This window comes from Crocodylus porosus, unplaced genomic scaffold (assembly GCF_001723895.1).
Source record: "Crocodylus porosus isolate Cpor-Errol unplaced genomic scaffold, CroPor_comp1, whole genome shotgun sequence".
NCBI lineage: Eukaryota > Metazoa > Chordata > Crocodylia > Crocodylidae > Crocodylus > Crocodylus porosus.
The window spans coordinates 8,067,390-8,095,371 of NW_017728926.1; the positions used below are offsets into that span (position 1 = coordinate 8,067,390).

The following is a 27,982-nucleotide window of genomic DNA, read 5'->3' on the forward strand; positions in this document are numbered from 1 at the left end:
TTATAGAAAGTTAGGGTTAGAAGGGACCTCGAGAGGTCATCTAGTCCAGCTCCCTGCTCAGAGCAGCACCGTCCCCAACTAGATCATCCCAGCCAAGGCTTTGTCTAGCCAGGTTTTAAAAACCTTCAGGCATGGAGATCCCACAACCTCTTTGTTCCAGTGCTTCACCACCCTCCTAGTGAGAAAGTTTTTCCTAATATCCAACCTAAACTTTCCTTGCTGCAACTTGAGCCCATTGCTCCTTGCTCTGTCATCTGCCCCCGCTGAGAACAGCCCAGCTCTGTCCTCTTTGGAGCCTCCCAGCAGAAAGCTGCTATTAAGTCCCACCTCAGTCTTCTCTTCTGCAGCCTGAATCAGCCCATGCTGAAGTTCCCTCAACCACTCCCCATAAGTCATGTGCACCTGCCACTTAAAACATTTTCGTTGCCCTCCACTGGACTGCAATTTGTCCACATGCTTTCTGTAGTGGAGGGGGAGAGGGGTAAAACTGGACACAGTACTCCCTCCGAGACATATCAGTGATGAACCCAGATATTTCAGACAGAAATCACTGTGTTAAAAGCATTCTGCTCTGCTGTTGCCTCTCCAAGTTCTTTGCAACAGAAGAATTGCTCTATTATTTTTCTGTAGTCAAAAAACAAGTGAAAACTAAGCTGCCATTTTTTGAGGGTGTCACGAGCCTGGGTGGCTTGCGTCCAACATGGTTGAGAAGCACTACTCTAGAGCAACTAGCCCTGCAAAGCAGTGATTTCACTTGGGCCCTCAGAGTAATGCAAGCAGCTCTCAGTTCAAGGCAGCATGGCTGTGCTAGATCAATGACTAGCGATGCTTCCTGACCGCTGGCTCTGACTGGGCGCTGAAGACTCCTAGCGAGAGCTGGACAGGACACAGACTTCTGCTATGCAGGAAGTGCCCCCATACATTTGTTTTCTATGGGGAAGCATCATAAAAGCCAAAGACGCTGGGCTCCCCCGAGGAACGGCACCACAGAGCGATCGCACCCAGCCGTGCCACAGGGGAAGGCAAAGCGACAGGCCCCCAGCCGCGGGCTGCCGAGGCCGCAGCGCAAAACGAGAATGTCTCACGAGAAGAAAAGACCGCGCTGCCTTGTTCTGAGGCCGAAGCATCAGCCCTGCGCTCCTCCCAGCCAGCCGCTTAGCTAGGCACTAATAGGCTGGCCTCTTACCACCACTTGGCTGAGTTTTCTGGGTCTGACACAGTCACAACTGGTCTGCTGTGCTGGATCAGGTCTAATGACTACTGTATGGGTTATACCTGGGAGTGGACTAGTCCCTGCTCCAACACATCCGTTTCTGGACACCCCTTCAGCAGTGGCCACACATGCCTGTGATCTCCAAACAGCTCTCTCTGTGCTTGGACATGGAAAGCTCCCCCACACCCAGGAGCTCAAACCCTGGGCTGCTGAAGGGGTTTCCACCCTGCGCAGACGGACAGCAGCTGCCCTCCCAGTACGGGCTGACCTGCACCTGCCGCCACCTCCTTAACAGAGCCCCGTGCTCCTGAAGTTAGGTTCAGGCATATGCCAAGCCCAGGCAGGAGTCCCCCCAGCTGAGGTCCAGTGCTGGCACACACACAACAGCCGCTGTCTGTGCTAAGGGAGGAGGCACCTCGACTCCCCGCAGCTGTGGCTTCCCTTTGCCCTACTGCTCCGTGCCCTTCCCCAAGGCCTGGCTCCACCACCAGTCCTCAGGCGGCTTCACTCCCTACCCCCTCTTGCTCTCCCTAGGGCTCCTCCCTCACTGCTCACCACAGCTGAGGGGAGTAGCCAGGCCCTGGATGGGCAGGAGAGCAGTGTGGCATCCCTGCCCAGGGCCAGGGCATGTTTCCTGCAGATGCCCAGGGGCCTGAGCTCCCCACCAGGCCGCCACATAACAATGCACACACTCTGTTATTTCCACTTTAAGAATAAGATGGAGCCAGCGATGCCTAAAATGTCCCTGCTAATGGTGCTCGGCTCATTCTCCTTTAATAGGAAACATCTGCTCTGAGCAAGCAGTGGCAGGGGAGAGCCCCCAGCATCATCCACACTCACCCCTGGCTGAGCGAGTCATGCTGCCCCCAGGGGCCAGCCCACTCCCAGGGTAAAAGCTCACTGCTGCGACTGACCAACGGTCCTTCCCCTATTGCTGCTGCTGGAGGGTGGGCATGTCACAGCATCCCCTGCTGAGGAGGAGACTTGGAGATGAGGGGAGATGCTTTCCACAGCTGCCAGCCCTGGAGAGGCCCACAAAGAGCAGCTCCCTGGGCAAGATGGACCCTGCCTACATGTGGCATGACAGGGATGGGGTAGGGGGTAGACAGACACATCTGTGACCCCAGGGAGCGCCACACTGCAGTCACACCCAGCAGCCCCCGACTGCTCTGTGCTGGGACTGCAGAGGTGACACCCCACAGCTGTGTCCAGTGGCACCAACCCAAACCAGTGCCCCGAAGGGCCACACCTGAGTTCTCGCCCCGGCTACTGCATAGCTCAGATCCCTGTGGAAAGGGTCAGGCCTGTGGCAGCCAGCGTTTCTTCTGGCATTGCTGACCCTTGACCTGTCTGGATAGACCCATCCCAAGCACTCCTGAAGCCACCTCCTCCTAGCCCCTCAAGCAGTGCAGCATGGGGAAGCAGAAATGACACCAGCTGGCCTGCACCAGCCATGGTCTGGCCCAGGAGGCACGGTTCACCCATACACCTCACTGGAGTCCCATGTTGAAGGCTCACGGTGGATGTGATGCACTGGCTCCTGCTCAGGGGAGCCTGTTGCCCTGAGAGCTGGACCCCATCCCTGCCCCCATCAGCAAGCCAGCCAGGGGAGCAGTGCTGGGGAAAGGGCCCAGCCAGCAACCTCCTGAGGGCTGCATTTACCTTCTAGGGCTCCAGATGCTCAGCTCCTTAACAAACCAAGCAGACCGAGAGGAGAGGGACTCCTCCTCCTCCTCTCTCTGCTATTGCCAGCCCAGGCACTTCTCTGGGCACCCACATGATTCATCCATCCGCTGAAATAAACAGGAGGTCCGAGCCAAACCCCTTGGAAAATAAAGTGCATCTGGAGTGAAAAACCTTCTGGGAAAAAGGAGCGTCTGTTTGGGCTTTTTCTCTGTTTTACAAAATATATCCTTTAAAAAGGGGGGGAGTGGATTGCAAGGTCAGGGGTGGCGGTGGCGGTGGGGCACTATAGGGTCATCCCGTTGGGCAGTGGGATCTTGAATCCACTCTCCAGCAGTGCCAGGCAGACGCCCAGGCCAGCAAGGCCAGCAAGAAGCACGCCCGCCAGGGCCTTGAGGAAGGAAGTCCTGCTCCGGGTAAAGGTGCCAGGGCCCAGGATGCTGAGCAGGGCGGTGCTCACAGTCAGCGTGTACAGGATGGAGACGCCTGTGTTGAGGGCCACAATCTTCCCGAATTTGGCAAAGGGTGCGATGATGCAGAAGAAGAGCGGGACTGTGGCGATCATGGTGGTGACAGCACTGGAGACGATGGCTACACCCACGTGCCGCACAGCTTCCATCGTCCTCCACTGGCGGCAGGCGGTGGGGTCCTGGGGATGAGGGCAGTGAGGTTAGCAGGCAGCCCTGGGGCACAGGAGATTGTGCCCATGCCCGAACGGGAGCTTCTAGCTGCCAAGGTGGCTGCAGTTCTGCCAGCCAATGGCACAGGCCTGGTGGGAGCTGCACCAGCATCAGTCACACCGAGTGGGGGCATGCAATAGGGCATCCGTCATACCGCCCCAGTACAGGCAGGGCCTAAGAAGCAGCATTTGGATTCGGCTACACCAGCTCCTCCATCCCAGGGGCAGAGTGCTGGGAGCTCCGCTTCTCCAACCTCATGGCTGGGGCAGGCCCTGGCTCTCCCTGCCCCTTGCAGGAGGCATAGGGAGGAAGGGTACTCTGAACCCTGGCATGGCCCCACACCCCCTCCGGCAAGTGTAAGGGAACTCACCTCAGCCTGGTGGAGTGGCAGGCTCTCTCCTGCCAGCAGGTAGCCCTCCACCAGGTGCACACAGTAATCCACTGAGGAGCCCACAAGGATGGAGAGGGAAATGGCCTCAACTGCACCCATCTCCCAGCCAGACCAGTACATGATGGTCACCACCAGGCAGACCACCCCTGCACAGAGAAGCCAGCGAGGAACGTCAAGCAAACTTCAGACTCTCACTGAGGACCAGCCCTAGTCAGTGCTGAGCTCAATAGGGGATGCAGGGAACTGTCTATGCAGTATGCTTACAGGCTGCCCTGACCTATCCGAGTTGTACCTTCCTCCCCATGTGGAGTGGAAAGGGGCAGAGCCTCTTTACACCAGGGTAGGGGACCTGGCCTGCACTCTCAGCTCATTAAGCACCCGTGTGCTGTGCTGATGGGGGACCAGGCGCCTAGATTTGATAGAAGGCTGGGGAGAAGAGACAGACAGACCGCTACGAACGAGCATGCTGTAAAGCCAAAAGAACGCTTGGCAAAGAGCACAGGGCGTGTGTGCGCACACATGTACTCACATCCTCCCACCCCCCAACATGACAGAGGCTTCCTTGGTTCGCTTGCTGGAGTTCTGCGCACCGCATGGGCATGCATGAGTATGTGCGTGTGCATTCCTATACCTGCCACATGAAAAAGGCTCCTGTGGTTTGCTTGGTGGTGCATGTGCACCTACCCATTCTCTTACTGGCATTCTGTGCAGTGTCTGACCCCAGTGCTCTTTCTTAGGCAGGGGGTCGGGCTCGATGATCTGTTGAGGTCCCTTCCAACCCTAGCATCTATGAATCTGCCTGTGTGCATGCGCATTCACCTACCCACTCCCTTAGTTTGCTACTAGCATTGTATGCAGTGTGTATGTCCATGTGCATATGTGCATGCATGCCTGTGTGCACACATGTGTGCATGTATTTACCTACCCGCTCCCTTGGTTTGCTCGCTGATATTCTGCACAGTGTGCACGCTTCCCTTTTAAGCAGTGAGCACTGTTTATCTGTCAGCCATGAGTGGGAGACTAAGTGGTTTTAAAATGATAGATTTGATTTTTATACTGAGAAGTTTAGCAACATGCTTAGTCCATAATATTGTCAAAGCCCAGCCAGGGACAGGGAGCCTATTTACAGATTTGTTTAAAACACTAACAAACCCACTAACATATGCAGCTTTACTCAGGCCCCCCCACGGCTTGGAAACAGCAGAGGTGGCGCTGTGCTTTGGAATGGAGAGCGATTGTTATTCGAAGCATGTGGGACTTAATCACATTATTATACATAAGAGGCAGGGATGGCGTTTGTGTAGCTCAAACCCTTATTTAAACAAATAGAAGGGATTATGGAGATAAAATGCTCGAGAAATTAGGCACAAGACTCTTCTATCGCAATGCAGCCCTTTGGCACGCTCAGGCCAAGTGGTTCCTCTCCCTTATGCCTGGGTCAGACAGGAGTGACCCCAGCAGTTATGTGGGTGGAAGGGAGAGAAAAATTAAGCCCAGAGAAGTGGCCTGGGTGGAAATCAGGAGTAGGCAGAGCTGTATCAAAGCAGAATGGAGCCCTGGTGCCAGCTCCTGCAGATGTTCAGCGCAACCTGCTAGGGGCATGCTCTTACCTAGGATGCTCAGCAGCACGGGCAGCAGGAGGAGGATGTGGGTGGTGAAGACAGCAACCGCCGCTACACAGATGACCAGCGAGAGGATGAGGCCATACAGGGCACTTTGCACTCCTGCAAGACAAGCACACCCCCGCCATGGTCAGGGCACCGGGTGGGAGCAAGGCCCATCGGAGGTGGGCAGGGCGCAGCTGTGGGGTTCACCCTGTTGAAGCCCTGGCTGGCCAGAATACAAAGGGGCACTAGGTTAGGTGAAGGGGAAGATGCATGGGGCCAGGGATCAGGAACTTTCTGCCTGCATCATGGACCTACTGTGTGATCTCAGGCAAGTCGCTCTCTGCCAGTGCCTTAGTCTCCCCTCCTGTCCTCGCTCTACTCTGTCTTGTTTGCTTTGCAAGCTCTTTGGGGCGGAGACCTCTCCTCATTCGGTGTCTGATCGGGGTAGACTGCTCTTGGCTGGGCATGGGGGTGCAAGGCCAAGGCAATATGGGGTGCAGGTGTCAGGAAAAAGCTCAGGTGAGTAGGGGCAGGGCATGGTGCGGGGGAAGGAGGCTAAGGCCACCTGCCTATGATCTCCATGAAGATTTGCTTCCAGTGCTCGCAGGTCTGGAAGCCGTGGCGCAGGGCAGAGTCCTCGGGCAGGAGCTGGAGCTGCTGCTGCAGGAACGTCTCCCACTTGAGGTAGTCAGAGTAGGTCTGGAAGGATGACTTGCCCTTGTAAGTCGTCTGTGAAGAAGGGAGTGAGTCATTTCTGGGTTGACAGAGCAGTGATGCCCCCTGCTCCTCCAGGCTAGGGGGCTACCTCATTCTGAGTCCCAGCAGGAGAAGCGGTTGTATTGATCTGCACCTTCCCCTCTGCCTTGTCCCCCTCCTTGGGGCTTTGTCTCAGCGATAGGGGTGACTGTGTCCCTGCCCGGCTCAGAGCCAGGACTCTTTCCAAGTGCCCCTGCACAGCCCAGGCTGCCAAAGGGATCCACCCCCTTGTGGGGACAGCATCGTCTCTAGCCCAACTGCCAGGGCCAGCTTTCTGTTTCCAGCTGGCAGGTGGGGCAGGCCGGGAGCCCGGGGCGGCACCCTCACCGATTCAAAGGCCATGGAGATCCACTGCACCTTGCCGTCCTTCACCCCCACTGCCCCGTGGGAGAGCTGCCCAGGCAGCAGGTTCGGCTCAGGGATGTTCTTGCACTCCGGGTGCAACATCTGCAGAAAGGAGGAGATGCTGTAACCTGAAGAGGAAGAAAGAGCAAGGGGTAGGGAAGGGGCAGGGACACAGGAGCAGGGGGGACAGAAGAAAGAGTTGCAGTTCTTGCTCAAGAACAGCTGCTTCTCCTTGCAGCCTCTCTGCATGCCACAGGGGACTCGTGTACCACACCATGGAGTCCCTCACTCCCTAGGGCCCACTGCTGTCAGCTCCCACTAGCTCAGGGAGGAGCAGATGCCAGGCATCCCACACAGGGCCCCAGACAGTCCTTGAACAAGCATGAGGCCATATTAGGTGGTGAAGCTGCCAAGCCAGGGGACAGTGTCAAGACCCAGCACGGGGGGACCCATGGGCAGGCAGGAGGAGCAGCACAGCTGAGAACACAGGATGGACAGGGCAGGGAGCTGGCTCCCAGGAGGCAGCAACCACAACCTTGGCTTCCTATTCTGAAACCATCCCAGGATACCCAAACAGGTGTCCACTTCCAGCTGGCTCCACCCTGCTGTACCTTCTACAGTCCTGGCCCGGGGCTCCCCGTCCTCCCTGAGCAGGGCCAACACCCCTGGGAGCTGCCGTGACCAGCAAGCTTCCAAGGGCATGGCTGCTCCCCTGGAGAGGGGGGGGGGGATCATCAGCTTAGTATCAGCCACCCCCTGCCTGAGTGAGAGGCCTGGTCCTCTCCTACTAAATGCCAGGGCAAGCCGGGAGGGGCTCCACCACCATTAGCGAAGCTGCTCTGATGCTCATGGGGAGGGCTGGCAGCACTGCCAGACGTGTGCTCAGCGAAGGAGGAGAGGGCTGAGATGCCCTGGGAGAGAGGAAGCTGGGAGATACCTGGGCTGCTGTTCCCATCTGCAGCCTTGCTGGGCAAAGCGACAGGTTGATAAAACCCCGCTGTGAGCAGAGTGGGAGCCTGGCTGCACAAAGCACCTCCCTGGTGCCCGCAGGCCAAGCAAACAGCTATGGGGTGAGCAGTCTGCAGGGCAGGGAGCACATAGGTGTTCTGCGAGTCTTCGAGCTAGCCCTCAGCACAGACTTGGCCTTTCCCTCAAAGCCCATGACTTCCTGGGGTGGGAACAGGTAGTCTCTGCCCTACGTACCCGAGGGCAGGCACTGGGCCCCTCCAGGCTTCACCAGTTCGGCATTGGCGGCGATGGCCTTGCAGATGCGGCACAGGCTGCCAATCTCTTTGAAGAGGTCGAAGCTGTCATCGTAGATGACGCTGCCCTTTCACAAGGAGACACAACAGCGAGAGCAGGACACGTGAGGCACACATCCCACCACTGGCAATGTGACCAACCACACAACAGTGAGCTGAGCGAGGAGTGGCCCTGACGCTGGGCACTGCCTGAGCCTCCCAGCTCCACACACCTGACTGGGAACAAGATGCTGTGGCACTAAACAGCTTGGCAGGAGTGCTCCCCACCCTCACAACACTGCCAGGTCATAGCAATGTCCAAACCCCAGCCCAGCCGCCTAAACTGGAGGCCTCTGTGTCCCAAGGACTCTCCCACCCACAGGGCTCAAGGCCTGTCCACACACAAACCCCACCCCAATTTGTCTGCCCTGGTTTAGATCCACTGGCACAGCCCTTAGCATGAGCACAGCTCTAGCAGGATAAGGGACCGTAGGGCAATGGAGCTTATCCCTGTAAGGGAAAAGCCAGACATGAGGTACTGCACAGCCTGCAGACTGGCCAGGATTCAAACCCAAAAGCCAGGCTAGCAAAAAGAGCTCAAATTGCCTGCTGGGCATCAAGGCAGACTGCACCAGAGTGCCTTGCCCCTCTGGCAGGCACAGGCCCTTTGGCCCCAAGTGCCCTGGCTGCATCCCACTCAGCTCTGGGAAGAAGGGCGGGTGCTCTGCCTGGCCCATCCTTGAGGTGCCAGCAGCTCTGGGGCATCTCTCCAGTGAGTGATTAGCAGAGGTGCACTGGGGAAGCGACAGTCACATGTCAGGCTATCTGGCTTAGGAACTAAGCTGCCCTGGGGCAAGTCACCCTCAGCAGGCTCTCCCTCGCAAGGCTGATCCATATTTATTTATGCTAATACCTCGCAGCAGGGGAGGCAATAATTACAGAGCGAGGGCTGTGGAGCTTGCAGCTAGGTTGATTTGCCTGTAAACCCCATGGAGAGACTGCCTGGTCTCACGGTTATTGGCTCTGGGGCTCGGATAGTGTCGGAGCACTTGGAGCAAGCTCTGATTTCTGTTGGGCAGACACAGTAAGATGTGGGTGGGCTCTCCTCAGAGCCTGATCCCAGCATGCCTGCCTCCACTATTCTCTCGGGGCAGCAGTGGGGAGAGCTGGCTGGGCTCTGTGCTTGCGACTCCCGGGAAAGTGCGTGTACCATGTCTCCAATGACGTGGTTATCCGGGCGCCGAGTGCGGTTCACCCCTCGGATGCCAAACACCACGAACACCATGGCTCCTGTGTCCACCAGAGGCCGCACGGCTGGCTTCCCACAGCCTGTGTTCATGCAAGGGTTAAACCCCGATGTGGTAGAGGGCTTCACCTTAGGGGCTGCTGTCAGAGCAAGAAGAGGAGGTTAAAACATGCAGGCGAGCAAGGAAGGCAGCCACAGCAGACAGGCCAGCCCTCCTTGAGCAGCTGTAGCTAGACAGACCCAGCCATAGGTGATAAATACATGGGGGCCTGAAAGCCCTGGCCCCTCTCAGGAAGAGGCCCTGAAATGGGAATATCAAATCCCAGTCCCACTGGTGCTGGGTAGGCAGGGGGTACCTTGCCATGGTGGCATGGCTGGTGTGGGGCTCCTAGGAAGAGGACAGGAGGGTGGTGAGCCCCAAGCCTGCAGCAGATAGCCAGCATCTGCCCCCATTCAGCTCTGCTCTGGCCATGCCACTGTGTAGGGGGCATCATCATAGCCTCCCCCCACCACCCCAGCAAAAATTAAAGTTAATGCCTGTAGACCCAGCCCTTGGCCCTACACTTCCACCTCACTTACCTCTCTCGCTGGGCACATAGAGGATACCCTTGGTGGGACCGTCTGGGCTGGAGCTGAGCAGACAGCCAGGGGGTGCCACACACACTCTGCCGTGGTACGGGGGCTTGTGTGACTGGGCGAAGTACAGCTTCCTGCATAGCAAACAAAGCCCATTATGGGATATTCTGAGCAGGTGGAAAGGCAGGGCCCCCACACCACCTACTAGCAGCTGAGGCAAGGTCTGACAGTGCAAGACAGCACTGGGGCTTTGCAACAGGGAATGTGCCAAGGCAAGGACTGGCAGGGAACGAACAGGGCAGACGGAAGGGCGAGAGACAAGGAGCTGGAGGGAATGACTGGTTTATCATGCAGTACCTCCATCACACCCCCACCTCTGCCTGGAAGGTGCTTGCTACATCCGTAGTCCCACCAGTCTGGACTGCACTCTCCATCTGGGATGCCCAGGACCTGTCCCAGGTAGGGGAGGGGCATTGCAACACACCCAGGCTTTGCAGATGGTGCTATTCTGCTCACCATGGCCTGGTGGAACATGGATCTCCCTGCTCATGGCTGGTGGAAAATCTCTAGCAGACTGGAGCAGTGGAGAGGCTGCAATGCCTCAAGCATCTGGTTCTGCCTAGCACCGGGCAGCAGTGCATTGTAGCCTTCTCTGAGGCCCAGAGAGGTGACACGGCTTAGGCAAGGAAAGGAATCCAGGAGTCCCGTCTCCCCTCCTTGCACTAGCCACTGCTGTGCCCCTCCCCAGCTCCGTGCCCCCACCCCCCAGGCAGTTACCGCGTGCGTTGCTGCTCTTTGGCCGCCACGTAGAAACTGAAGTCGAACTTCCAGCCTCTCTTGGTGTCGCAGGACAAGGTGGTCATCATCCACTTCCTGGGGCTCTTCTGCGTAAGCAGCCCTACTGTGGACACACAAGCGGTCAGCTTCCTGGTGAAGTTACCGAAAGGCGCTCTATACACCTAAGCAATGGATTAACGAAAACAGACACTTAACTCCACAGGGCCGCAGCTGAGCATGCCTTAGCATCACACCCTCCCCTGGGCCCTGGCCTGGCCCAGTCCCAGAGTGGGCTTGGATGGGATGGGTCAGACCACTGGCATTATGACCCCATCCCTGCACCCTGCTCGCTTCCCAGCACATGGGGAGCAGAGTTATTGTCAGTGTCCGACTTCCAGCAGAGTTGAGTGGCTTGGTTTGGCCACGCATCTGCTGTCCAGCGTGTGCAGACAGAGAGCAAAGGTTCGGCTCAAATGGCACAGGAGCTTCTGCGGGGTTGGCTCAGCAGAGGAAGCCTGGCTTCCCATAGCCTGCTTTGATCTTCCTTGGGACTGAGCTACCCCCAGCTCCCACAGAAGTGTCTGCGGTGGAATGAGGTCTCAAGACAAGGCACAAAGTGTTCCAGTAGGTGGCTACCAGGGACGGCAGAAGTCGTACTGGTGCCAGCTGAACTGCCTACAGGGCGAGCACTGCCCTGCGACGCCCCGCAGGCCCCTGCACAGCGGGGGCGAGACACGTGAGCTGGCCACCGGGGGTGGGCCGTGCTCCACCTTCCCTAAACACACTCACCTGGAATGAGGGCACCTCGCCATCCCCCGGGGACACCAGCTGCCAGGGGGCAGGAACGCTGGCGTTGAGCGAGAACCTGTAGATGGCTGGCCTGCCCTTGCTCTTGGACTTGGAGATGTACACAGTCCCCTGGAGATCTAGAGGGCACAGCACATTTGGGGGGAGGGCAGTTATCCACAAAGGTGCAAACACAGAAGCTTCCCTGACATTCTTCCCGCCCCAGCACGACCCTGCTGGCAGCAAGGCCCCTTCCCAAAGGGCTTTCAGAACAAGTGTCTGGTGCAACTCCCATAACTCGCAGACTTTCATGGGTGATGCCGATTTATGCTCAGTTGGGAGCTGGCCCCTTAACCAGCCCATCCTCAAAAGTCAAAAGTAGCTGGCAGGACTATCAAGCCCTAAGCCAGGGGAGCAAGGAACAAGGCCCAGAGGCTCCTAGTCCTAGCTGTGTGCTCAGGCTACTGGACCATGCTGCCACTCTGCTAAGCAGTTCATCCCAAAGGCCTCTCTGCTGAAAGTCTTGGTCCCTGTGGGGGCTGGGGAGCAGAAGCAGTGGACATGCTGACAGCTTAGAGGTCATCTGAGCGCAGGGTGTTCCCAGGAGCTCCTCACCCACTGAACCATACTACATTTGTCTGGGGCTTGGTGGGGGTGTCTGCAGCTCTCTCATCTGCTGAGAGCCCACTCAGCTGCCATCTTTACTAGGGGGGACCTGGGGCACCTCAGACCACACACCCTGCCTAAAGCCAGAGAGTACCAGCAGGTGTTTGAGCCTTTGTGGACTTACCTGGCTGTGCAGCCTCACCCGTGCCCCCTCTGCTCCCCCAGGGAAGTCCTGAGCCCCGCTTCTTCTTCTCCAAGGAGGTCCGGATGTTGTTCTGCAAGCTGTGGGGCTTTTCCTGAAACAAACCTGTCCCACAAGGTTAGTCAGGGGGGAAAGGACCAGGGGCCTGATCAGGGACCAGTCACACCAGTGCACCCTGTACAGGCGGGGAACACACAGGGGACCCTGCCAGCCTGCACTGGTATCACATGGACATTGCCCTGACTGGCCCTGGGCAACATGCTGAGGAGGGGGGCTTGGAGGAGGGGAAGACACCAGCTGTCAAGGCTGAACAGCACCATGCACAGAAACAAAAAGGAAGAGTTTTGCTTAATACATATCTCAGCCCCCAACCCAGGTCACACCATGAGAAGCCCTCACCTGAGCAGGTGACGCAGGAGATGCCCTCGGCACTCAGGTTGTACTTGAGATCCAGCAACACCTGGATGTTGGTGTCGGGCCGGAACAGGATGGGAGCGCGGCTAGCGGGGCGGAGGCGGCTAGCGAAGAATATGGACAGGATGAGGACTAGGACAAAGAGCCCTGCAATGAGAGGCACAGCCAGCATGTGGGACTCAGCATGACTCTCATCCTCTCGGCATCTCCAGGGGCTTTCCAGAGATGTGCGCCCAGGGCAGAGGGAGAGAGGGCAAGGCAGGCCCCTCAGGAAGCCTCCAAGCACAGAGGATCTGGGTCCCCAGCTGCCCAGGGACAGAGCGCTGCCCAGAAGCCACTTCACTAGCCACACGGGAGCAGTGCAGCTGTGTCTGCTAAACCCCAAAGGGAAACTCCATGCCACCTGGGGAAGGCTGGCAGGGCGGGACAATGTCTGAGCAGCAGTGCATGGCTGGCGTTGCCAGCACTTGTGTGCCGAGGGGCCAGGGTGTGAAGTGCCCTGAGGAAGGGCATCTCCTGCCCATCTTACCCATGATCACCCATCGGCTCTTCACAGCAGACCACAGCACCCAGTGCTGAAGCAGCTCCTGCAGGTGGGCTATCAGGTGGCCACGGCTGCTCTTCTCAGTGGGGCCCTGCAAGCTCTCTGGCAGCACTGACACCAAGGGCACATCCCCCATCTCTGGAGTCACTGTGGAGAGAGGCCAGAGGCATCACCTAAGAGCCCTGAACCCGGGGCTGCAGGTTCGGTCGGGCAGTGATATCCAGAGGTTTTGAAGCCCAAGCCCTTTGCAAAGAAACACTCTTTGCACCAGCTAGAGCTGGGAGGAAGAGCTTATGGTAAAGGCACTGGCTTGAGGTTTCTTATCCCGCTGGCCACTTCCTAGCTCCCCTGGAAGCCACTTAACAGCCTAATCCAACATGGACTCAAGTCACATGTGGGGCAACTGAGGCACAGTGGGGTACCATGACTTGTGCAAGGCCTCCACAAACCAGCAGCACTCCTGGGAGAGATGTCAGGACAGCCACTAGCAGACATTCCTAGTCCTGAGAAGGACCCCAAGCACCTACGCGAGTCCTCCTCCACGTCGAGCAGTGGGATGTCATCATCGAGGTATGGGAGGGTGCCCCGGGCTGGCCCAGCTGCAGCCTCCGACACGATGAACAGGTCATCAGCAGTGTGCAAGGAGCTCTTCTTCATGCACTTCTGACTGCAGCTACAGCAGGGAGGGAATCACCCAGTGTAAGCGGCCCCGTACCCTGCAGCCAGCTGCCACCCAGACCTGAGCACAGCATCAGCAGAGTGCTCCACCCACTCGGCCTGGAAGCCCACAGCCAAAGCCACAAAATCAATTCCATGGCTGCTGTGCGGGGTGGACAAGGCCAGGCTGACAGTGGATCACCAGGAGGTTGGACTGGGCACATGGGGCAGGCTGGGATCAGGACCCCTGTGTGACAGCATTTCAGGTGTGTGCTGCTCTGCTAAGGAATTACACCTAGCCAAGTCCAGAGCCATGCTAATGGGAGGGAAGAGGAGAAATGCAAGGGCCCAAGCAGATACAGATCTGCATCTCAAAAGCTAGGCTGCCTGCCTGCCTGCAGGGTCTCCATGCCCGCAGCTCAAGGACTGGATGCTGGGAGAGTTCCTCGAGGTGTACAAGTCACAGTGCCTCTGCCAGCCTGGGGGGCTCTCACCTGGCTTGACAGGAGCTCTCCAAGGGAGACAAGTAGAGGGTCCAGATCCCGAGTGCAGCCGGCATGGTGAAGAGCACCGCCACCCAGCAGCAGGACACGATCAGTGACATGAAGAGCCCAAAGTCATGTACAGCTGGGATCTGCACAAAGAGACAATTGGGACAGGAACATCGGGGGCTGAGAGTGGCCACAGCAACGGCCCTGCTGGAGGTATGTTCCTACAGCCCCTCTGCCTGGCTACCTCACGAAGGCAGGGGTTGCGGTGGGAAGGCAGAGGGGGCAGAGCATCCCATTGGCGCAGCTTACCTGCGAGAAGATGTTGGCAGCGTAGGCCGCAGCGGTGGTCAAGGAGGTGAAGAAAGTGGCCTTGCCCGCTGTCTGGACAGTGTGGATCATGCGGAGCCGCAGGTCCTTGAGGTGGGTAGCTTGGCGGTAGGTGTTTATGAAGACAAAGACATCATCCACACCTGGGAGGGGACCAAGACGCTTAAACAGGGCCACTCCCAGCAGGTGCGAGTCGGCACCACTCCCCGAAAGGCAGCGCAGAGAGGCAGCCACCCCCAGAAGAGGCTCTGGCCCCCAAAGTGCAAGTGCAGCAGCTCTGGGGAGAGGAAGCTTTGCCCCACAAGCTGCCTGCCCCATCCCCCTTCTCCCTCTGCACTAGTTTTCCCTGCACCAAGTGAGATGACCTCCCAGTGCAGGTGGGGCCTGGCCGCACTGGCAGGGCTCTGAAAGGGAGCCTCTTACCGATGCCCACGATGACGAAGGCAGCCACACCATTGAGAATGCCCAGGTACTGGATCCCAAAAACGACATGGTACAGGAACAGGGCCACCAGGCAGCTCAGCCCAATGCTGGCAATGCCAAAGAAGGATAGGAACACTGCAGGGGGGAGCAAGAGGGAGGAGACGCCAAGGCTGAGCACCGGGACACACCTCCACAGTGCCCGAGTTGGTCCAGAGACTAGGGATCCCAGCTCTGGTCCTGGGATGAGGGTGGCTCCTAGGGTCAGAGGAAAGAGCTTCTGCCCCTCCTTTTTATTTTCATTTGTTCAGCTGGAAATGCCAGCGCCTGATTTATGGAGGTACTGAGCACCCCCAGCTCTAATGGACATCCAGGGGGAAAGCACGTCCCACCACCTCTGGAAGTGGCACCCATTTGGGAACCTAAGTTCAGAGCCTAGTGTTGCCAGCAGTGACATCCATGTCCTCGATGTGAAAGTATGGGGTGGGGAACCAGCAATGGTACATGAAGCCTTCCACCCCCACCCAGTTAGCAAGAATCAAAAGGCACATGTGGGTTCATTGCACAAGCCAGGGACTTCCCTGCACCCCTTAGGCTCAGCGGGAAGGGAGATGGAAGCACCGCTTACCTGAGCAAGAGGTGAGGATGTAGACCAAGACTGCAATGCAGCTGCTGCTGATGAAGGCCAGCAGCATATCATTGTTGAAAGTCTTCCTCACCTCGTAGTCAAACAAATCTGTCCCACCATACAGCACCTGCACCTTGCTGGGTGGAAGGGGGAGAGAAAGGAATAGCATGGAGGTGAACGGACAGCGAGGGCACTTACTGAACACAGCTTCTCCTCCAAAAAGACACAAGGGCACCAGCCTGGGCACTTGGCCATGTTCCCAGGTAGCAGGTGGGGTGCTGGAATGGCACGGGACTGGGAGGAGAAGCAGGTGGGGTCTGCACAAGGGGGAGCTCGAACAGCAAGAGCGGGTCTAATGCTGGTACGATAATTCCTCTGGTGCCCAGTGTCCTGCGGCATTGAGTTCTTGCCATCAGTAAATAGCTCCTGAAGGCCCCAAAGCCAATTCCATCTGGAATCTTAATCATTGCTTATTATATTAAGCACAAAGGTAATAACCAGTGGATGCAGCCAGAGTGCCGGCCTAGTGAGAGCTGGGCAATTTACCGGCCTCTGTTGCTGGAAGCTGGCTCAGTGCGGAGGTAATCCGAGATAATTAAAGCCAGGAGCACAATAACCCAGCACCGCAGGAGCCTTCCCATAATCCAGTCTTCGCAACAGCTCATCTGCTCCCCAGCTCCTGGTGCTGCTCCCCGTAATTGCAACCCCCCACCCCTCCGTCCTCGGCTCCTGGCTGGGAGGACTCCGCGGCTGCTTGCCATTCAGAGCTGACAAGGACTGGCTGTACTTCGCTTGGCTTTTAAAGATCAGAGTCTCCTCTGCCCAGGAGCGATTGAGATTCAGTGCAGCAGGGGATGAAGGAGTGGCAGCAGATGCAGGCAGGTGGCAGGATGGAGCGCTCTCCTCCCAGCCATCCCATTCCCAGAGCTGCTGTGCGGGACTCAATGCAATCGCACTCTCCCTGCCTAGGCTGGTAACGAGGCTTGCCCAGTGAGCGTGGAAACAGAGCCCCAGTCTCCCCAACACAGTCACGGTGCAGCACTGTAGAGAAGGGAGCCCATGCAGCACCCTGAGCAACCCCTCCCACTGCCCCATCGGCATCAGTGCTCACAGGTGAAGTGAAGTGAAGGAGGAGCAGACCCCACAGCCTCCAGCGAGGACTGCTACACCACCTTTAAGAAACTGGCCTGGGCCAAATGGAGAGCTGATATAAATGGAGACAGTTCTGCTGGGAGTGGACGGGTGGAAGGGAACTGGAGAGGAGCTTGATAAATCCCTTCCTGGCTTTGAGTGAGGCCTGGTGGGAGCAGCCACAACTCGGGCCATGGCCTGTCCCTGCCCCAAATAAACCCACTGGCTGGGGCTCCTCTGCACACCCATGCTGGACCCCATTGTCTATCCCACTACAAACCACACTGGTGTGACCCTAAACCCGTGCTGTGGAGCTGCCTCCCACTGTATGCCCAGGAGTGAGAACAGGAGCTGCTCTTCCAGCCTGTGACGCCAGCTGTTGCCAGGTGCATCTGCACTGTAGGAGAGGGGCTTGAAGCTTGGGTCCACAGATCTGCGCTAGCTTTAGTCTGGTCAGCTTTGGCACCACATACAGCGAAGCTGCGGCAGCAGAGCATCAGCACCAGCATGCCAGGCAAGTACCACCCCAATGCCCGTGGCATGGGGCTGATGTCTCTGCCAGCATGACTGCTGCTGGGAGTCCCCTGCACGGGCTAGCTGAAGCTGCAACCTGCCTGGCGTCTCAGCGTCTCAGGAACACAACTGTGGTGCAAGAGAAGCATGCTAGCGAGGTGTGTAGGAAGCATGTGAACCACAAACACTGCGCAAGCTTTTTCTGCTTCCCCTGAAGCATCATGCTTTGGTTGCTGACCAAGGCAGGAGATGCAGCCAGACCAGGCACTCGCCTGAGACCCACAGCCACATCCAGTGCTCCTGACGTCCCCAGACAGCCGGACACCTCCACTCAGCTTTACCCCCGCAGAAGCCCCCAAGCACCGTCATGCAGGGAAGGCGAGTTAACTCCACGTACACCTGACACGCTCCTTCAGTATCTCCTCAAACTCCCGCCCTCCCCGCGCCGCAAGGCACCTGCCTCACCTGGTGGACTGCTTGGCCAGCATGGCTACGTAGGTGACCACAAAGCTCTGGAACTTGTGGCGCTGCTCCTCCCACCGGTCCTCCACCGAGTAGTAGTTGGGCAGCGGGGCCCCGAAGAGGATCTCACTCCGCAGGAGGGAGCTCTTCATGTTTTCTGCAGACAGCCCTTCGTCCACGTACCAGTAGAACTCAGGGTGGGTCATGGCCAGCTCCAGGGACCCTGCGGGAGGGACCAGCATGGACTCTGTTAGACGCAGCTCAGCTGAAGGAGCACGACTACAGGAGGGGCCCAATGCTGGTGGGGTCAACAGCACCCACTGGCTCAGGGGACCTCTTCCAGCCATCTATAGCTTCGAAGGGCTGCCCTGGATGGCGCTGCCTTGCAAGAGGTCAGGCAGGGCCACGGCAGCCTCATTGCCCTGACTCTCGGCCACCTCCATGCAGCTCCTCGGCCCACCATGCTGCCATGTACGGTCACCTCAGAGCCACAGCCGCTCTGAGCAGAGGGGCAGGCCGAATCAACCTGGACTACCAGAGCTGGCCGCATCCTCCACCCTGTTAGACGGGGGATCCGAGCAAAGTATCCTCAGTGCAGTAATCTGCTGGATTCCCACCCAGTGCCCTCCTCCTTTGTGTGTAACCACCACATCCCCAAGCTGGGCTCGAGCCCATCCTCCCAGCCTGGCACACCAAGGAAGCAAGGCTGGAGCTAAATGTGCCACAGGACCCTGCAGTGTAATGGGACTGAGGATACCACAACTGGGAAGGATGCGCTAGATGGCACGCTGGAGGGACTCCAAACAGCAGCACAAACTGCACGAGTCTAAAGCAACTGCTGAAACAAGGCCCTGCACCAGCCCCAGCGTGGAGGGGGCAGGCATTCCTGCAAAACAGGGTCCCATGAGGAAGAGACAGAGTTCCTCCCAGCGCATTGTGCAGAGCAGAGCTGGCAGCAGAGTCACAGGCTGTGACACCCCCCACCCCAAACTCCAGCATGCAGGAGCCTGTGAGGACAGAGCACGGCCCCGGGGCCTGCTTTGGAGCTGGGAGCAGAGGGACTTAGCAGCTTGCCTGCTCCCTGCTTGGCTCCCATTGACTTACAGCTGCAGCATGTGCCTGGCAGACAGAAAAAAGCTCCTTCCCACAATCACATCCCTCCCACGGCCCAGCCAAGAGTCACTTCCAACTCCACCGCCACATCCACCCCACTGCAGCACCAGGGAAGAGGGATCTGCTAAAAGCAGCACATCCTGGGGATGACTTGCAGGGCAATCCCTCAGCCAGGACCACCCAGTGCTATTAGTCCCACTGGCACTGGGAGCCCTTCCATGCTACCCTGGCAGTGGCCACAGTCAGTGAGTGCTGAGGGAAGAGGCCACTGCCTGAACTGGGATGAGGCAGGTGCTCAGCTGCAGAAAGGGCCGCTCCTCCATCACTCAGCACCACGCATCACCCTGAGCCCCAGGCAGAAAACAGCACGTGCACCCTTTCTGTTCTGGCGTGAGTGATCCTAAGAGGTGCCAGGCCATGGAGGGCCAGCCCAAGAGGCTCCTGGCCTATTTTTGAAGGGTCCAGCCAGGCTACCAGCTCAGCAGCAGGATGGCTAGCATAAGGCCCTGAACCACTGCAACAGGCCCACGAGGACGCCAAGGCGAGCGCTGGCCTGTTTCCACCATCACAGCCCCCAGCCTTGCACTGCTACCTGGCCAGGGCACAGTCCCGAGGGGAGCAGCCAAAAGGAACAGGACAGAAGGCAGGGGGGAGGCTGTGGGCCCTCACAGCCAGCCCAGCAAACCCTTGCCTAGCATATGTGGTGATGACTGTCCCCGGTTGAGCTCCAGCAGGGCCTGCAGCCTGCTGCTCAGATGCACGCGACGGACGCGACCATCGTAGAACCCTGGCAAGCAGGGGATCGGCGTGTGCAGCCCCTGCCCCAATACCCCAACTACTCCTGGCAGGTCCTGGCCCAACCTGCTCTTAAGAACCAGCTATGGGGATCCCTCCACCCTGGACAGTCAGTCTATGGCAGGGCTCTGCCAGCCTCATAGTTAGAAAACGTCTCTCGTTTCCAAGCTACCCCTCCCCTGCTCCCATCTAAGCCCTTTAGGCCTGTCCAACTCACAGCAGAGCTGGGGCAAAGCTCAGAGCCTTCCTCTTTGCAAAAGCCTCACACAGCTGGAGATGTTCCCCCTCCCTGCTCAGCGCCCTTCCCTCTGACAGCACAGCCTCACCTGGGTCCCTTGGCCCCATCACCCAGGATGCATGCAGCTCACCTTGGATGTCAGCCAGGTCTTGCCCCATGCCGTCGTAGTAGATCTTGCCGCCCTTTTCCGTGGGGAAGAAGTACGTCATGAGGGAGCTGGGTGGGGAGCAGTAGGAGTAGGAGCCCAGAGGCAGGTCCTTCAGGACCTCATGGGGCTTCCAGCAAAACTCCCGGAACCGGGGGTGGTCCATGATCTTGCGCTCAATCTCATGGATGGTAACCAGGCGCTCAGTGGTGAAAATGTTGTTTTCAGCATCCCCCCGGGCCAGAAAGATGAGCTCAATGCGCCAATGGGCATGCGTTTGTGTGTTGGCACTGACATAGGCACTGGAGTAGTCCCAGCGCGAGGCACCCCGGGGCACGCGGGAGCTTTGGTTGGCTGGGCTCTGGTGGGTGGTGGGCCTAGTCCTGCCTCTGGCTGCAGGCGGTGTGGCACTGCGCTTTAGCCGGGTGGGCCCCCCAAGGTGGGAAGCATTGAGGTGCAGCTGCTGAAGTTGCTCAAAGAGGAGCCGCTGCAGGGTCTCCGAGGTGAAGTCAGCCAGGTCCCGGCGGCTGCGGCCCCACGAGCCGAACTGGGACTTGAGGGCCAGGGTGAGGGCATCAAAGCGCTGCGAGGACTCGTGGTTGCGGATCTCAAAGGCATTGTAGGAGATGTCAATGTCCAGTGCTGGATAGTGCAGGAACATAGCCATGGCCAGGGCTGCCGGGATGGCACAGCCCAAGAAAAGGATAAAGCCGGCACAGCAGGGGTTGGTGAACATCCAGCCAACTGTGTTCCAGAAGCCGGATACCGGCAGCATCGCAGGCAGCAGCTTGGGGCTCCACTGACACTTCCCGCATAGCTGGGGGCCCGCACTCCTCTTCGGAGGGTTGAAGGCAGCCGCCTCCTCCTCCTCTTCCTCCTCCTCCAGCCAAGCATCCTGCAACAAGGGGTCGTCCTCAGCATCCATGGCCAATGCCTGTGCCAAAGCAAGAGGGAGACAGGGTCAACAAGCCATCCCGATCTGCACATCCGCCTGCCCTCCCGACAGCCCTGATCCTGCCCGGCTGGGAGGAGATCACAGCCACCAACTGCACTGACACCAGCCTCCAAGAGCCAGGTGCCGAATGCATCAGAAACCGGATGCCAAAGCAGGCCACCACGGCCATGCTGCTCTGTGTCCAGCACTCACTCCTCCCTAGGGACAGAGCTCATGGAGCCTGAAGGGGACATACCACCACGTGCATACACAGAGCCGCAGTGGTGGCACTGCAGTTCCCTGACCCTTCCCCAGTGCCCAGAGACAGCTTGTGCTGTGGGATGAAAAATGGCAAGGACCCTTTGCTCCTCTCAGCAGTGATGGAAGGAGACTCTCCTTGTAGTATTTATCACTTTGTTCCCCAGCGGAGCACACAAGCCCACACATGTACATGCACTGTGCAGAGTGAAGCCTGCTGTCATGGCCCAGGTTGCCCAAGCCACTCGGCAAGGGGAAGGGGCAAAGGACAGGAGCCAACAGCCTGGCTGCGTCTGTGCAGCACAGGCAACGTGCCTCTAGTATCCAGGACAGCTGCCAGCACAGCACCCCAAAGGCAAAGGCCCCAGAGGTTATTCAGCAGTTGACCCCATACCTCTGACGCAGCAGCCCCAACCCCAGGCAGCCGGGCACTCTGATCCGCAGAAAGCAGCCACGGCTGTTTATGCCATCCGTGCCTACAGAAAACAACAGCAGTTGCCAGTGGTAGGAACGGAAAAGAAGATGGCACTCTCCAGCTCAGCCCTGCAGCAGGTGGAAGGCCACCATGGCTGCAGGCATGCCCTGACTCTGCAGGGGGTTAGGTTCATAGGTGTAGGGTCGGAAGGGACCTGAGCAGATCATCAAGTCTGACCCCCTGCCCTGGGCAGGAATGAATGCTGGGCTTATATGACCCCTGGTAAGTTTAAGCTCATATGACCCATGCTAGGTAATTATCAAGCCTCCTTTTAAAGACCCTGGGGTTGCATGGTGTGGGCAGGGGAGCACTCTGTGCACCCAGCCCTGCTCGGCTCCACCTCCCAGGCACACCTGTAAGGGCAGCCACATCCAGCCGGCAGCCACTTGTACCAAAGCCAGCACAGCCAAGCCCCAGTCAGGGCTGGCGACCCCACACTTTCACATTACAAGAAGTGAAACAGGAGGAAGGGTCAGTGACTTGAAACACAAGCTTCAAATTCTACAGTACATGGGCACACCTGACCACAGATGGGCAAAGAAAATCCCCTATGACCCACAGCACCAGGTGGTGTTTCCAAGCTCTCCGCACCAGCACACAAAATCCATCTTGCCCTCTCCCCGCAGTGCTGGGTTTGTCTGCCCCTGTGCGCCACAGGCCCACTGTGCAGGCCTTCCCCTACCAGTTTTGTGGAGGGCAGTGTGTGGCACCAGCAATCCTTCAGTATCAAGGCCACAGTGGAGCATTAGCCAGGTCGCATGCGCCCTGCACGCTGGGCCCCCGGTATGATCAGTTCTCCCCACCCGGGCTCCTAGCCCAGGGCTGTCTGCACCCCACTCTTGCAAACAAAATACCAGTCTGGTGGGTCACAACCCCCTAGAGCTGGCCTGCTAAGAGAACAGCTTACTATTGCTGGCAGGCAAAGGACATGGATCCTCTACTCAAGCCGCCATGATCCCCATTTCCCCCACAGCTGGCAGCAGCCCCAGCTGAGTACATGTATATAATATTTTAAAAACTCTTATCGGGGAAGCAAGGTGAAGAGCCATAATCATGCCCTATTTATTGAGCTGCTGCGGAGAAGGAGGGAAGAGATTGTAATCCTGAAACAGAAGAGCCTGGACGTGACTAGAAAGGAAAGCATGAGGGAGAAATGGAGATGGAGAGGAAAAAAAAAGCAAGTCCAGAAATCTGTCATCTCCAGAATTCCCCCCAGCCCTACCTACCATGGAGAGGAGGGAAGCCTCTTTGGATGGGGGAAGGGAGAAGCTTTGCTCTCAGGATGTCTCATAACTCCATCCTCTTGGCAGAGGTCTGGGTCCAGAAGCCAAGTCTACTTATCCCTGGATAAACCCAGGTAACTCCACTAAAGCTGGTGGAGTCACTGCTCCAGGATTGCACTCACCAATGTGGAAGGAAGTGGAGTCAGCCCAGCCAGGCTGCTGTGTGCAGGAGGGAGGGTGGGATTTGGGAGGGCAAAGGGCAGGTGTCTGGGGAGGCTCATGCTAGAGCTGGGATGGATTAGCAGTGCTCAGAGCACAACCTGGTTTGGGCTGGGGTTGGAGGCAAAACCAGGGGAGGTAGTGATAGCACTGGGCTCTCCAACACGGTCCCTTCCCCATTCCAAGCTGAGCCCACAGGCCCCTACCTCCTGTACCCCGAAGGGCTGGTGGCTCAGATCCAAGATCCTGCTGGAAGATCAACCCTGGTCTGGCTGGGGGAGGAGAGATGCACAATAACCCACGTCTTGGGAGAAAGCACAAGAGATGCACTAGAACCAGACTGGGATGGTCCCCCCAAGGGGCGAGCTGCACTGGGACAGTGCCCAGCAGGCTTGGCCACACAGGACTGCAAGCCCCTCAGGCTGTGGAACAGCCTAGTCAGGTCGGCAGCACGCGAGGAGCTCAGGTGCCCTTTGGCATCCCCAGCAGCCTCTGTGCCAGACAGCAGCCCCTTGGTTATCGTTGCCAGGCCCCGACTTGTCCTGCCTGTGCAGCTCGGAGGAGAGAGAGCGTGCGTGTGCATTCCCTGAAAATGAATGGGTCTGCCACTGTGGCTTGCAGCACGAGGGCACCCTGGCTCCCAGCTGGCGCTTGCAAGAACAGGCATGAGCAGTTGTGCGGCCAAATGCTCCTTCCATCTGCAGCCGGGAGAAGCCTTCAGGGCCAGCCCTCATCCCTCGGCCTGCCACTGACTTGGCCTCCCCCTCTGTGGCCACTGGGGAACCTGCCCCCCCACAGCTGACAGCCCAGGGTGCAAACCTGCCTGTCAAGTGGCTGGAAAGCTGCTGTGCTGCTCCATCACCATTCGCTTTCTCCTGCACAGTCCTGCCTAGCTCCCACCAGCACAAGATGTGTAAGCAAGCCCCAGCATCTGTATGTGCTGTGAGCACGGGTCTAGCACCAGAACGGTGCAGGGGAAGGAAGAGGCCTCACTGGATCTCTCTGCACCGAGCAGAGTTGTGTTGTCACCCAGCTGGCTAATGCCTGCCACTCTACCCTGGCCCCCAGCCCAGCCACGAGCATGGCTTCTGGCTTGGCAAGCCACCTTCCTGTTTCCCCACAGCTGCCAAGACTCCCCAGCACCAGGCTACACACGGAAAAGGCTGCCCATGCCCATGTCAGCCCTCCCCCTAGCCAGCACAGGGGTGCAGGCCACAAGTGGCCTGTCCCCAGGTTCCCCCACCTTACCCAGGAGGCAGAGAGGAAGCCACGTCTGTGCACATCTGGAGAGCAGCTGCCTGGAGACAGCCACCGACACACAGAGATCTGGCTCTCCTTATCCCAATCAGGATTAGCCAGGTTCTCCCACCCTGTCCCCCACTCAAAAACTCATGCCACCAGGCTTTGCGAGCCACCCAGCCAAATGTCACCAGAAGTCAGGGGAAGCAGCAGGAGTGCAGCTGGGTCAGCAGCACAGCTGGGAGTGCAGGCAGAGCTCAAGCTGTGCAAGGTAGGAGGAGAGAGGGGTCCAGATCCAAGCAAATCAAGACCTCGTGCCCCCTCTCACACCCAACCCCAGAGTCAAGCAGAGCCCCAAGGAACAGCTGCAAGGGGGGGGCTGAGAAAGGCTGTGGCACTGGAGGGACAGGCCATCCCAACAGGATCAGAAGAGGCCCAGGGCAGCCCAGAAGTCCCTGCCTGCAGGACTGGCTCTGCAGCTTTGCAGACAAAGGGGCACTGAGGCAGGAGAAGCCAAGAATACGCACATCACATTGGGCAGAGCAGGGGTGAAGCCTCCGCCCGCCCCGAGCCCACAGCCCCCCTGCATGGGTACAAGTGACAGCCAAGGGATAGGGGCAGGCATGCCCCAGCATCCACATCCTCCAGCTCTGCCCCCCCCGCCACGCCTTGTGCCAGCGGTCCGACCATGGCTTCTCTGATGTCTTGTTGCAATTTACCAGCCTGATTGGAATAATGGATTAATTAAATGTTTAAGACACTGTGGAGCTGGGAAGCACCACAGCAGGAGTAATTATTTCTCCAGCATTTGAAGTGGGCGCAACACCCGATGCGAAAGAAGAGACGACACCGAATCCTGCAGCCTGAGCAGACTCCCTCTCCTCCGAGCCTGCACCCTCAGGATCGGATGGTGCCACTGAACGTTCACATCCAGGTCCAGCAAAGCCCTGCACGATGCCCACACGACTGGGAACGCTCGACCCCTGCTACACCCAGGAATACAAAGCCAGTCACTGCCGAGTCAGGGAGCGATGGTGACAGGCACAGAAGCTAATTACACCCGACCTGACTAATTAATGCTGACTTTCAGATTAAAACCTCCTTGCCAGTGTTCCATTTCAATTACCTAGTTGTTCCTCTTGCAAGAAAAAGGGAGGCTCATGTGCCGGCACGGGGAAAAAGCAGCAAGGAAAAAAAGAGGAAGGCTTGAAGGAGGAGGGAGCAACAAATCCTGTCATAGGCGAGATTCCTATCGACAAAATAATTAAACTGCACATTGGCTGCTCCCCCAGGCAGGGCTCCGAGCACAGCAAAGCCTTCCACAGCCCCATTTGTATTCCTGAAACTCGCAGGGTCTATGCTGAAGGCAGCTCTTGGCCTCCTCGTCCGGTAAATAAAGTCTCTATGAGAGAGGGAGAAAAGACAGAGACAGAGGGAGAGAGAAAGAGGTTTTTTTGCTTCCTTGCACACAGCTCACAAACTCTTTCTAGCAGCCGACAGCTCATGAGCAGCCACCTTGCAGAGTGGAATAGACAGGGCAACCCCCATTGCAGAGGGCATGGATGAAATGCAGCCACGGTCCCGGGGCTCAAGTCCACCCTGTACTGCATGAGCCACACGGCAGAGCTTGAGAGAGGGGTTCATTGTTTCTCCATTTGAAAGGCTCCAGTATAACAGAACTGGGTCCCATGGCTGTCCTGCAGCTCAAGAAGAGGTGCAATAGTACCAGTAATCCATATGCACAGCCCAGGTCTCCAGTGGGTAGTGCCAGGCAACCCCCACCCAGCATGTTTCATCCACAGATCTCAGAGCATGGGCCATCTTGTACCCCAGTAGAGGAAACAGAGCTCAGGAAACAGAGCCAGGTGCTTAGGTGACTTACCGGGGCACCTAAGCATCTGGGCACTGACCCAGCCCCAACCCCAACCCCAGCCCAGTGCGAAGCCATCAGGCTGCATTGTGTCTCTATTTAACCTGACACCTTCCTGCCAGCTCCCCACACCAATGCCCCATTCCCCTGCTTATGCCATGTGTTAGGGCGAGGATGTGGACGCTCCATCACTGGAAGGTCTCAAGGCCACATCAGACACACATCTGTCTGAGCTGGTTCAGATGGGACTGATCCTGCCTGGAGCAGGAGGTTGGGTTAGCTCCAACCTCCTGAGGGCCCTGCTGGCTGGGTCGTAGCTGGGAAGAGGACCCACAGCCCTGACCCAGCAGGACACTGATGTGATGGTCTGCATGTATACTTGATGGTAGGCACATAAGTGCCTTGCAAGGCAAGGGCCAGGTCTCCTTCCTCCTAAAACAGAGGTAGCAGGCCACCCCCTCCCTAACATACCAATGCAGACCAGTCCTCTTCCCCTGCTGTAGGGTGACCATCAGTACAGGACAACCAGACCGTCCTCTATGATATGAAACCAGATGCCTTTATGTCCTCTAGTTTTCTCTACGGAAAACCAGAGGACATAAAGGCGACAAGTTTCGTATCAACAGAGGACAGAGTAGCAAAAAACTGGAATGTCCTCTATGATGGCCACCCTATGTAGGGCACATCTCAGCATCATGGCACACTCAGTTTCCATTCTTGGCCCTTTGCTGTCCCTCCCTGCTTGCTTCAGATCCTTTGAAAGAGGAGCAGATGCACGGCCAGCCCCCAGGCACTTTGCAGATCAAGACATCAAGATGCCCCGGCCGCACACTGCTGTCAAGACTGCAGTGTGCCAATATGAACATGTTTTTACTGGAAGAGAAGGCAGACAACTTCCTTCAGGTTTTTTTTATTATTATTATTATTTTTAAGTCACCATCTTCTGCAGTTCTACTTGGCCAAGGGAGGAATGAGACCAGAATAGGAAGTGAACAAACAGGGAAAGCTGGTTAAACTCCCAGCCTCTGTGCGGTATCAGGTACAAGCGCCGTCCTAATTAAGCCCTTCTCTATCCAATCAATGGCTGTTCCATCTCGCCTTCCTCCCGATCAGCACATCTCACACTCCCCATGGGAGCATTTGCACCCGGTTAAGATCACAGCCACTAGAAATGGGCCAGGGAGACAAGGCCCTGGCTTCACGAGGCAAGCAAGGTGGTTGCTACCCCTTGATCCGACAATGTCACTGGTACTCTGCATCCACCTACCACTGCCGGCCCTGTGGCAATGACCTCCTCATAACTACATACAGGAAAAAATATAAGGCAACAACTAAAGCTGCAAGGACAAGCTCTCCAAAAGGGAGGAAATGCCAGATGGCAGGTGGACAGCACAACCTTCATTCAGCCACTTTCTTGACAGGTGCTTTACCTAAAGGCCTGTGCCAAGTTCAGTGAACAGAAGGGATGGCGCTCACTCAGAGCACAGCTCTTCAGGATGCCGTTTCCCTCATTTTCTCAGCCTGTGGCTCCACGCCTCCTTTGCTGGACACGGTTCAAACCCCCGCAACGAAGGAATTCCGGATTTCCTCGTAGGCTCCCCCTTGCCGGCCTCAGCAGAGCCTCAGAACGCTTCACTAATAGCGATGAATTCACTTACACAACCCCATCTCTTGGAGGTGAGGGAAGGACATTATGCCCATTTCACAGACAGACAACTGAGGCACAGAACTTTCTCCCAGGTCTTGTTATTGGAAACGGCTAAATGTTCTGCCTAAC

General features: G+C 57.6%; 1 protein-coding gene across 2 annotated transcripts in view; it reads right to left on the reverse strand.

Moving 5' to 3' along the window:
- Positions 1-289: 289 nt before the first annotated feature.
- Positions 290-27,982, reverse strand: part of DISP3 (dispatched RND transporter family member 3) — a 59,798-nt gene continuing 32,105 nt past the window's right edge. Inside the window, exons 2-21 of one of the 2 annotated variants that reach the window (XM_019541340.1) lie at positions 19,973-20,921; positions 17,700-17,919; positions 15,591-15,727; positions 14,966-15,100; positions 14,525-14,685; positions 14,219-14,358; positions 13,595-13,740; positions 13,053-13,214; positions 12,509-12,670; positions 12,092-12,214; positions 11,305-11,441; positions 10,516-10,697; positions 9,742-9,872; positions 9,127-9,302; positions 7,879-8,005; positions 6,688-6,803; positions 6,144-6,303; positions 5,578-5,691; positions 3,947-4,113; positions 290-3,545 (exon numbers count right to left, since the gene is read on the reverse strand). In XM_019541340.1, the coding sequence (XP_019396885.1) occupies positions 3,183-3,545; positions 3,947-4,113; positions 5,578-5,691; positions 6,144-6,303; positions 6,688-6,803; positions 7,879-8,005; positions 9,127-9,302; positions 9,742-9,872; positions 10,516-10,697; positions 11,305-11,441; positions 12,092-12,214; positions 12,509-12,670; positions 13,053-13,214; positions 13,595-13,740; positions 14,219-14,358; positions 14,525-14,685; positions 14,966-15,100; positions 15,591-15,727; positions 17,700-17,919; positions 19,973-20,912 (3,999 nt within the window). In that variant the 5' untranslated portion in view covers positions 20,913-20,921 and the 3' untranslated portion in view covers positions 290-3,182. Of the gene's footprint in view, positions 3,546-3,946; positions 4,114-5,577; positions 5,692-6,143; positions 6,304-6,657; positions 6,804-7,878; positions 8,006-9,126; positions 9,303-9,741; positions 9,873-10,515; positions 10,698-11,304; positions 11,442-12,091; positions 12,215-12,508; positions 12,671-13,052; positions 13,215-13,594; positions 13,741-14,218; positions 14,359-14,524; positions 14,686-14,965; positions 15,101-15,590; positions 15,728-17,699; positions 17,920-19,972; positions 20,922-27,982 lie in introns of both variants that reach the window. The other variant, XM_019541339.1, reaches the window with a different exon arrangement.